The 12087-nt window shown below is 44.8% G+C and overlaps 1 protein-coding gene across 1 annotated transcript in view; it reads right to left on the reverse strand.

Moving 5' to 3' along the window:
* Positions 1 to 12087, reverse strand: part of LOC122938715 (ubiquitin-protein ligase E3C-like) — a 163438-nt gene that overhangs the window by 104582 nt on the left and 46769 nt on the right. Inside the window, 1 exon segment of the mRNA XM_044294414.1 lies at positions 10566 to 10753. Within this exon segment, the coding sequence (XP_044150349.1) occupies positions 10566 to 10753 (188 nt within the window).

Raw genomic sequence — 12087 nt, forward strand, 5'->3', positions numbered from 1 at the left:
ACTTATGCTCCGAGTGGTGTACCTCAGGGGTCTGTACTGGTGGCCATTTTATATAGTATAACTTACAGTATATCAACTTGCCAAATGAGCAGCAAAATGGCAGAGGTTTAATGTTGATAAGTATGAGATTATACATTTTGGGAGGAAAGATGAACTTGCTGTATACACCCTGAATGCAGAAAGAGTTAATGGTAAATAAACTAAATGGTGCTTTCAATGGCAGTCTACTGCAACAAAAGGAAGTACTGTCCTGTATTAGAAAAGGAGCGGCCTCTAGAGCAGTAGGTGTTTGAGTTTTTTTTATAAAGTAATGGTACAATAACTGCAGTCCGGTCCTTAAAGGGTTTCTGTCATCTGAAAATGTGCTAATGTCAGCTGAACATAACCATATTAGTGCCATCTCACTGTGTGCTGCCATTATTGAGAAAAACAAAAAACTTTTATAATATGCTAATTAGCCTCTAGGAGCAGGGCGGGGGTGCGTTGCTCCTGCTCCTAGAGGCTCCGTTCTCCCACTTCTGGCCACGTCCTGCTACACTAGATTGACAGGGCCAGGCAGCACTGCTCTCCTCCCGCCGGCCGTGTCTACTAAGAAAATCTCGTGCCTGCGCCGTCCTGTTCAGTATTAGGCGCAGGCACAGTGAGGGAAGGACGCTCAGTGGTAGCTGGCTTCCTCAGTGCGCCTGCGCTGAATGCGTCACAGTGAGGGAGCCGGCTTAAAAAAATAAAAAAAAAATAAAAAAAAAAAAAAGACAGAGAGCTGGAGAGAGTAAAGGCCCCCATACACATTAGTATATTGTCGGCCGTATGAATAAGTCGGCATCCGTTCCACAATTTTGCGGGACCGGTGCGGACCCATTCATTTCAACGGGGCCACAAAAGTGTGCTGTCCGCATCCAGATAGAACATGTCCTATTGCGCACAAAAATAAGCATTTTCTATTATGGTTGCAGCCATGTGCGGTCTGCAAATTGCGGAACGCACATGGCCGGTATCCGTGTTTTGCGGATCAGTCTGAAAGGGCCCTTGTAAGGAGAGATAGCTGTGGGCCAAACTGACAGCTACTGAATGTGTATGCCCAGCTTTAGAAGAAGGGCAACCAAGTCAATGTGAGGTATGTAACATCTCAGTTATGAAGATAGATGATCAAAATTACATGTGTGGCTTTTGCCCTCCTTTGGCTCTTATCTGGAATTTCTAAGTACAAAAGGGGTAAATGATGGAACCAGTGCATCAACAAACCGGTTTGACTTTGGGCTAAACCTAAGGAGTCCCATGGTATTCACCCTTTAACCCCTATACAGGGATCTGGACTTAGCAGCCTGGTGGCTCCCCTGCAGCAATCTCTTGGAGTAGTCCTAGTGTGGTTGACAGCTGACCCACAGAGGTTAGAGACCTCACTGCGAAACACCATGGAATCAGGCAAAGCTAGTAGTCAGTAACAGGCCAAGGGCAGACAGAGATCATGCAAATCCGTGAAACAGAACTGAGGTCAGGGCCAACAGTATAGAGTCAGTACAGTACATCAGGCAGTGGCAGGTCAGACCCAAGAAACAGGCAGAGATTGGTACAAAGACAACAAAACAGCATTTTTGCAAGGAACTAGTAAGCTAGAACCTAATAGTTCGGGTACCTTCCTACTAGGGAAGGTGCCTAAAATATCCACAGATCGCCAGCCATTAGCTGGTGATGATTAGGGCGTGCACTGGCCCTTTAGGCGCTATATGGGCACTGGGGGAGGGACCTGGTAGACCAGCAGGCTGCAGTCTGTGAAGGGAGACAGCTGCGCAGGCGATACTGGTGGTGTGAGGATCAACCAGATGGTGCGACCCTGCCCAAAGTGAATCTGAATCCTTAGCTGAATAAAAATAAAATAATTATTTCTCATGATTTCAAGCATGGATTTTCAAAAGAAGTGTAAAAGGTACGTTTCTAATTCTTGCACGTCCCCTTAAAGGCGATATACTCACATTGGAAGAGATTTGGGAGCTGACAGACTCCCTATTGTGATTTAAGCTAACTATGCATAAGGGCAAAGGATGGTAAAATGATCACAGATTGTACATCCTGCTTTAATGGCAACAGCCCAAAAAAAAAGGCTAATGGCCGTAATCTTAAGGATGACAGCTTCCCTGACATTTTACTTCCTGACAGCAATAAACATCAGTGGGCCACGACAACCTCTGATGAGATGGCAGCAGCGCTACTGAAACGGATTCACATCACTGCCTTACAAAGAAAAAAACCTCCTGAAGTTGAGTTTTATGGTCTCCTAACATGCCGAGGCATCCCGTGTAATCACTCCATATGTCTTCTAAAGTATCAATAGTCTGGTTTCTTCAACTTGGTCCTCCAAGTGAAAACTGCAGGAGGAAAAATGCATGTTTTCTGTTCACTTTTGCTGCAACTTCTCAACCACTGACAATGAATCAAAATGGATTAATGGAATAAGAGATTACATTGATTTGTACAGACAAATCATCACAACTTATCAGATTTACATAAATCAGAAATGCTGCTGCCCTTTGTTCTTTCGGTGGGTTCCCCTATATCCGGCCGCCCACTGTAGTTTCCCTCCATCACAGTACAGCAACTATGAAGGAAGACTGATGCCAGCACTGATCCCATCGTCCAGATGTCTCCTAGCGCTGGAGAAAAAAAAACTTGGCATGGTGCATTTTTCTGGGACCAATCCACTAAAGTCCATATACATCAGTCATGTCTGGCTCCGTATACAGCAACTGATGCATGTGCACCCACCCATAGAAAATACCTGATGAAATGCAATCGGTGTGTGGTTATAGACCTGGCATTGACAGCTCACATATCACTGACTTGCATTTACTTTTCCAAAACCCGACCTCAGATCCATTGTCAGCAGAAACAGCGAACTCTGAAATCAGCTATTGATTGGCCTCCATGCAATCATATACACTCCACAAATCGAAAGCGCAGCGGCTTTCTTCATTGATTCATTCTGTAAATCTCCTAAAAGTAAATACAACACCTAAAAGTGATTGCGCAGGTTATTACTGCTACACAGAATGTGCCACTTACAGCCCAAGAAAGAAGAAGTTCGAGTTTCATTTCAAAATTTCACATTTCCTGCAGGACCAATTCTGCAATAATTGAATATGAATGACGCAATTAAATGGGCTTTCCTACAGAAAAAAAACGTATTCCCTATCGACAGGATAGAGGAGAAGTGTCTGATTGGCAGGGCTCCGACCACTGGGGCGCTTGCCACTCACAAGAACGAGGGTCTTGCGTTTCCCCGATTGAATGGAGCAGCAGTTGTGCATGTCCGCGGCCACTACATTCAACTCTACGGGCCTGGCGGAGATAGCCAGGTACAGCGCCGAGTATGCAACACTATATGGACTCTACTTTCATAAAACAATCACACATGGTTTTAGGCCATATTAGTATTTGCAAACTTGCACATTTTGGCCAAAATATCAGCTGATGCCTCATGTCAATCATTTCTGCAGGATGCACTGGGGTCCTTTGCGGTGTGTACTTGGACAGTGCTGGACTGATAAGGCAGCACTGTGTCACTGGCACCTTATAGAAGTCATATACAGGTCCTTCTCAAAAAATTAGCATATTGTGATAAAGTTCATTATTTTCTGTAATGTACTGATAAACATTAGACTTTCATATATTTTAGATTCATTACACACAACTGAAGTAGTTCAAGCCTTTTATTGTTTTAATATTGATGATTTTGGCATACAGCTCATGAAAACCCCAAATTCCTATCTCAAAAAATTAGCATATCATGAAAAGGTTCTCTAAACGAGCTATTAACCTAATCATCTGAATCAACTAATTAACTCTAAACACCTGCAAAAGATTCCTGAGGCTTTTAAAAACTCCCAGCCTGGTTCATTACTCAAAACCGCAATCATGGGTAAGACTGCCGACCTGACTGCTGTCCAGAAGGCCATCATTGACACCCTCAAGCAAGAGGGTAAGACACAGAAAGAAATTTCTGAACGAATAGGCTGTTCCCAGAGTGCTGTATCAAGGCACCTCAGTGGGAAGTCTGTGGGAAGGAAAAAGTGTGGCAGAAAACGCTGCACAACGAGAAGAGGTGACCGGACCCTGAGGAAGATTGTGGAGAAGGACCGATTCCAGACCTTGGGGGACCTGCGGAAGCAGTGGACTGAGTCTGGAGTAGAAACATCCAGAGCCACCGTGTACAGGCGTGTGCAGGAAATGGGCTACAGGTGCCGCATTCCCAGAAACAGCGGCAGAAGCGCCTGACCTGGGCTACAGAGAAGCAGCACTGGACTGTTGCTCAGTGGTCCAAAGTACTTTTTTCGGATGAAAGCAAATTTTGCATGTCATTCGGAAATCAAGGTGCCAGAGTCTGGAGGAAGACTGGGGAGAGGGAAATGCCAAAATGCCTGAAGTCCAGTGTCAAGTACCCACAGTCAGTGATGGTCTGGGGTGCCATGTCAGCTGCTGGTGTTGGTCCACTGTGTTTTATCAAGGGCAGGGTCAATGCAGCTAGCTATCAGGAGATTTTGGAGCACTTCATGCTTCCATCTGCTGAAAAGCTTTATGGAGATGATTTCATTTTTCAGCACGACCTGGCACCTGCTCACAGTGCCAAAACCACTGGTAAATGGTTTACTGACCATGGTATTACTGTGCTCAATTGGCCTGCCAACTCTCCTGACCTGAACCCCATAGAGAATCTGTGGGATATTGGGAAGAGAAAGTTGAGAGACGCAAGACCCAACACTCTGGATGAGCTTAAGGCCGCTATCGAAGCATCCTGGGCCTCCATAACACCTCAGCAGTGCCACAGGCTGATTGCCTCCATGCCACGCCGCATTGAAGCAGTCATTTCTGCAAAAGGATTCCCGACCAAGTATTGAGTGCATAACTGAACATAATTATTTGAAGGTTGACTTTTTTTGTATTAAAACACTTTTCTTTTATTGGTCGGATGAAATATGCTAATTTTTTGAGATAGGAAATTTGGGTTTTCATGAGCTGTATGCCAAAATTATCAATATTAAAACAATAAAAGGCTTGAACTACTTCAGTTGTGTGTAATGAATCTAAAATATATGAAAGTCTAATGTTTATCAGTACATTACAGAAAATAATGAACTTTATCACAATATGCTAATTTTTTTAGAAGGACCTGTATATGTGTAAAAGAATATCAAGCAGCCAGCCCCTCATGGATGATAGTGGTTCTATGTTAGGGATGCCCCTATACCACTGCCTACGTCCTGCAGTGAACTTGTGTTTTAACACAGCATCAGTAAGTATGGCCTTTTTCAGTCATATGTGCTATTTTTTTATCCACTGGAATGATTTTTAACTAAAATACTGTTTTCTGTGAAGTCAAGCATTATATGGCCAATAAACTGTCAACATCGCCCGGTAGGGAACCATAAGTTCGTGGCCCCTAACCACAAGAGAAGTTTTATTCCGGCGAGTGTCCCCATTTCAGCAGGAGATCCAGTTCCAGTAAATGCTGCCCTATGCCACTTACATGACCTTGACTGACAGCTTCACTAATCTGCCACATCACTGGATGTGGCTGCAAAATCTCATGCATGCGTTGTGCCCTCCTGGGATGGCACATGTGCAGTGGTATCCATGCAAAGACTTCTCAGTTCTGGTATACAAGAGTGAGGACTTTGTCCACTGCAGGGAGACTACAGCACACATGCCAGCCCAAATGGCACATGCGTTGGATTTTGCGGCTGCATACAGTGACATCATAGATTAGTGAAGCCGCCAGTCAAGGCCAAGGGGCAGTTTAAGGAGGTTTATACTCAAGAGAACCAGAGGACTTGCCAAACTTGGTGCCACCCTCAGAGTACTTTCCAAAGCAGTTGCATAAAAGAATATTTCTCAGCAATAAAAAAAAAAAAAAAGTGTGCTTTACATGTCTTTAAAGGGGATGTGTCACCAGAAAATGACCTATTGTTTAAATCACATTTTATGTTACATATATTATTAAAGAATTTTGGTGAGTTTTTTTATTTATTTTACAAGTTACTATTTATATCAGGGGTGGGAAACCTTGTTGCCGCCGAGGGTCATTTGGATATTTGTAACATCTTTCGGGGACCATACAAAATTCTCAACTTAATTTGACGGCTATATTTGGTCAAACATATAAGTGACTTGGGCTACTTTCACACTTGCAGCAGAGTGATCCGGCAATCTGCATGCAAACGAAAAAAATATATAGAAACGTATGACAAACGGACAGATGGATCCGTTCTTGCAATGCATTTGTGAGATCCGGATTAGTCTGTCCGTTTGTCATACGTTTCTATATTTTTTTCCCCACATTTTTAAGGGTCTGCGCATGCAGGACGGATCCGGCATTGCAGTATTTTTAATGCCGGATCCTGCACTAATACATTCCAATGGAAAAAAATACATTCAGGCAAGTGTTCAGTTTTTTTGGCCAGAGATAAAACTGCAGCATGCTGCGGTATTATCTCTGTCCTCAATAGTCAAAAAACATTGAACTGAAGACATCCTGAAACTGATCAGTTATTTTCCGGTATAAAGCCCCAAGGACGGAACTCTATGCCGGAAAAGGAAAAACGCTAGTGTGAAAGTACCCTTAGAGCACTGTACTTTTGCAGCACAAAATGGCGCCTGCACTATATATATTACAAATAGTACAGGCACCATTTTGAGCACATATAGCAGTCAAATTTTTAAGTTGAGAATGTATAAAAAAAATAAAATATATTTAGTTCTTTTTTTGGCAATAATGGCAGCCAAGCTAAACCCAGGGGAGTCCAGAGAGGCGTTCATCCAGCTTTCACTCTCCTTTCCACTGTCCCTGCCTATGTCTTCGCAACTGTCTCTGCCCCTTTCTCAGCCTCAGATCTGCCCCCCACCTCCATCAGCCTCCTATCAGACGCCCCAGCCTACATCAGCCTCAGATCAGCCCCCATCAAACCCCCCAAGCCTCAGATCAGCCCCCATCAAACCCCCCAAGCCTCAGATCACCCCAGATCAGCCCCCCCCAGCCTCAGATCAGCCCCCCCCCCCCAGCCTCAGATCAGACCCCCCCCCCACAGCCTCAGATCAGACCCCCCCCCCCTTCCCCACAGCCTCAGATCAGACCCCCCCCTTCCCCACAGCCTCAGATCAGACCCCCCCCCCTTCCCCACAGCCTCAGATCAGACCCCCCCCCCTTCCCCACAGCCTCAGATCAGACCCCCCCCCTTCCCCACAGCCTCAGATCAGACCCCCCCCCTTCCCCACAGCCTCAGATCAGACCCCCCCCCCTTCCCCACAGCCTCAGATCAGACCCCCCCCCCTTCCCCACAGCCTCAGATCAGACCCCCCCCCACAGCCTCAGATCAGACCGCCCCCCCACAGCCTCAGATCAGACCCCCAATAGGCCCCCAGCCTCAGATCAGCCCCCATCAGACCCCCCAGGCTCAGATCAGACGCCCCAGCCTCATATTAGACCCCCATCAGACCCTTCCCACACTCAGATTGGGCCCAAAAAAGAAACTTACCTATTCAGCTCCGGACGGCGCTGCCACTTGGCTGATTCACTTACCCCACCTGGTCTTCTTCCTGCCGCGCTGTACTTTGACCTGACAGCGCACAGCGTCAAGTCATAGTGCGCGTCTACGTGCACTACATCCTGACACTGTACGTGTCAGACAGAGCGGGGCCGAAAGAAGACCAGGGAAGGGGAGTACAGCTAGCAATGCGCTGTTCTCCCCTTCCTGTGCCTGCAGCATGCTGATGACCGCTTCCATAATCAAAGCAGTAATTAGCATTTTTACGATATGTTCTGGCAGGGGACCACATGAAATGGTCGCGCAGGCCACATACGGCCCTTGGGCCGGAGGTTCCCCACCCCTGATCTATATTTTAAAAAAAATTATACAATCCTGCAATTTTCACATGGGAAACAATGCCTAATAATAGGTCATGATTTACTGCTCTGAACAGGTAACTTTTCAGTAGCCATCATCATTATTACCAAAGGCAGAATTACAATGACAAGTAACACTTCTATATAGATAACACAGGATCCACAATTGATAATAGGCAATATCACAGCTTATCTACTTTTTCCTGACCTCTGCACCGACCACAGATCATGTCTAGAAAACTATGCCCTTGTAGCTGCTCTAAAAACACAGAAAGTCTTAACATACATTAGGCCAAGTGGCCAGTTAGAAAACTGCAGGACTTTATAATATTTTTTTATTTTAAATATAGTGACATGGAAAATTATAAAGAAAATCACAAAAAATAAAAAAAAAATATGTCCAACCTAAAAAAATATTGTTTAACCTCTTAAGGACTCAGCCCTATTTCACCTTAAGGACCAGGCCATTTTTTGCAAATCTGACCAGTGTCATTTTAAGTGCTGATAACTTTAAAACGCTTTGACTTATCCAGGCCATTCTGAGAAAGTTTTTTCATCACATATTGTACTTCATGACACTGGTAAAATGAAGTCCAAAAAATTAACAAATTTACAAAAAATGTGTAAAAAACTGCAAATTTCTAAGTTTCAATTTCTCTACTTCTATAATACATAGTAATACCTCCAAAAATAGTTATTACTTTACATTCCCCATATGTCTACTTCATGTTTGGATCATTTTGGGAATGATATTTTATTTTTTGGGGATGTTACAAGGCTTAGAAGTTTAGAAGCAAATCTTGAAGTTTTTCAGAAATTTTCAAAAACCCAATTTTTAGGGACCAGTTCAGGTCTGAAGTCACTTTGCGAGGTTTACATAATAGAAACCACCCAAAAACCCCCATTCTATAAACTACACCTTTAGGTGTTCCACAAGAATTAATAGAAAATAGAGATACAATTTCAAAATTTCACTTTTTTGGCAGATTTTCGATTTTAATAATTTTTTTCCGGTTACAAAGCAAGGGTTAACAGCCAAACCAAACTCAATATTTATGGCCCCGATTCTGTAGTTTACAGAAACACCCCATATGTGGTCGTAAACTGCTGTATTGGAATGCATTGGCTGTATGAGTAATACTGTGTGTATATTACTCATACAGCTTCCGGGGCTTGTGAGATCCAGGGGGCTGGATCTCACAGGCTCTTCACCGGAAGGCAGCGCAGATGTGTCAGGAAGGCATCGCGCTGCCTTCCATGCCATCGGGTCCCCCCCCCACAGCCCCATGGGGACCCGATGGCACTGCTGCCACCGCCGCCTGCACCATAAAAAGCCGCAAACCGCAGGTCTAAATTGACCTGCGGTTTGCGGCGATCGCGATCGGGCGGCGGTGATCGGAACAACACATGACGTACCGGTACGTCATGTGTCCTTAAGGACTCGGGAAACATGCCGTACCGGTACGTCATGTGTCCGTAAGGAGTTAAACAATATATCATTTTCTGATGACTTATTTCCCTTAAGTGCCCTATATAGCAGTATCAATGGTTTAATACCCATATATAACCTGACAGACTCCCTTTAAAGGGGTATTCCGGTTACATTAAGTTAGACACAGGATAGGGGATAACTATTAGATAGGTGGGGGGTCCCAGCGGTAAGATCACAAGAATAGAGGGCCCTGTACCCTTTGAAAGGAAGGTAACGGCCGGTCGGGTATGTGTGTGGCTGCTCTATTATTCATTACTATCGAAATTCCAGAGACAGCAGAATGCTGCACTCAGCTATCTTCGGAACTCCAATAGAAATGAATGGAGCAGCCAAACACATGCCCGACCAGCCGCTTTGCTCATTTCAGGGGGCTTCAAGGGGTACAGGGCCCCCGTTCTTGTCATCAGTAGAGGTCCCAACGGTAGGACCCCCATCAATCTAAGGCTACTTTCACACTAGCGTTCGATCGGATCCGTTCTGTACGGATCCGCTCATATTAATGCAGACGGTGGCTCAGTTCAGAACGGATCCGTCTACATTAGAACTTAGAAAAAATTTCTAAGTGTGAAAGTAGCCTGAGCGGATCCGTTCAGACTTTACATTGAAAGTCAATGGGGGACGGATCCGCTTGAAGATTGAGCCATATGGTGTCATCTTCAAGCGGATCCGTCCCCATTGACTTACATTGTAAGTCGGAACGGATCCGCTCGCCTCCGCACGGCCAGGCGGACACCCGAACGCTGCTTGCAGCGTTCAGGTGTCCGCTCACTGAGCGGAGCGGAGGCTGAGCGCTGGCAGGCGGATGCATTCTCAGTGGATCCGCCTCCACTGAGAATGCATCAGGGCCAGACGGCTGCGTTCAGGGCCGCTCCTGAGCCCCTTCAAATGGAGCTCACGAGCGGACACCTGAACGCAGGTGTGAAAGTAGCCTAATAGCTATTCCCTATGCTGCGTATGGGGGATAACGTAATGTAACCGGAATACCCCTTTAACAGCCTAAATCACAACACTCAACTGAAGGAGTGAACTTAAGAATCTAACACACGGCACCCAAAACTCCCTCAGTAGACAACAATTTCCATCTACCTAGAAGAGCACTAGTGACCACTTCTTGTGGGATATTATTTCTGGTTCATAAACACTATAATATATATGAACACCCTGAGAATTCTTAGCACTTACCTGACTTTGGGAACCATCATGCGGTGCTGTACCATTAGTGTATGGCAGATTGAGGCCATAAGAGTGAAGACCTCCTCGCTAGCAGAATCTCTCCAGACCATGTTGAGCAAGGTGTTCGTTTGCTGTTTGGTGTCTAGTTTCTTTAGGCACTCCTCTGTGATATATTGCACAGACAACTTGCCATCACCCTGTGCAAAAGAGTATATAAAATTAAGCTTTGACGGTTATATTTGCTTTCTAATTTATTCAGAACAATCTATGACAAAACAACGTATATTTTAATAAAAAAAATATTAGAGATTTCCATGTCACCTATTAAAATTATTTAGAAAAAGAAATGTTGGGTAAAAATTTTACATTTAACACTTCCATTAAAAATTTTTACTGCATATTCTACATTTTTCTAAAAAAAAAATGTTGATGGTTTTCTGGATCAATTTTTTTTTAAATCCATCCATATATACCAGTTCCTGTCCTGGTTCTTTAATGTCCCCCCTGAACATTTACAACAACAACAGCCTCATTTAACATTCTTTGCCAGACCATCAGTCAGACCATGCAGGAAAGAGGGGTGGGGATCCAGATATAGCACCACACATAACCTCTGCCATTACAGTGGTGTGGCTGGTCAAGGCTTCTCACACTACACAATTCACACTGCTCCTTTGTTTGCACATTTATCGAGGCCTTATAAGAACAAGAGAGATGTCTCTGTGTCATTCATTCTAGTCCTCCATCTACTTGTCACCAGTAATGGGGGAATAACACCAAATGACACACAGAAGGAATAGACCGGAGTCTAGGCCACGAAGCTAAGGGAGAGAAATGGTGACCTCCTAGTAATCCCTAGACTTCTCCCTGACTCCAGCCAGTATGAGCAGACCCTGAAGGTGGAAATACTTATACACCGGAACTTAGGCCCAGAAAACCCTCAAAGGCCCTAGGAATGGTGGCAGGGAATGAGACTATTGGTTCCTTCCCAGATGAAGGAACCAGCGTCTCCCTGAGGCCTAGACAACAACACACACAAGCGAACAACAAAATACAAGACAAAATGCACTTAGCTTAAAGCAGAATGGAGGAGCAGGAGATCCAAAGGAACAACACACCAGCTCAACCAACTCCAGAAGGAAAAATCAAACGCATGGTAAGCAGTGAGAGTCAGAACTAAATAGGGCCTCAGTAATGACTACAAGCTGCACCTGACAAGAGGTGTGGTCATTATCAAACACAACATTGAAAGAAGAAAACAGAGAGACTGTCAGATACCCTCACGTGCCGCCAGGGGCGGGCTGGGACGGGAGGCTGGGAGGCAATTGCTGGTGTTACACCACCACAAACCTGCCCACCATTTGATGAAAGACGTCATTGATGAAATGTTGAAAAACAGCAGAAGCATTGGTCAACCCAAAAGGCATGATCAAAGTCTCAAAATGACCTTCAGGGGTATTAAAGGCCGTCTTCTATTCGTCCCCCTCCTTGATCCTTGCCAGATTATATGCCCCCCTCAAATCCAACTCAG

The sequence above is a fragment of the Bufo gargarizans genome, chromosome 5 (genome assembly GCF_014858855.1).
Source record: "Bufo gargarizans isolate SCDJY-AF-19 chromosome 5, ASM1485885v1, whole genome shotgun sequence".
Classification (NCBI taxonomy): Eukaryota; Metazoa; Chordata; class Amphibia; order Anura; family Bufonidae; genus Bufo; species Bufo gargarizans.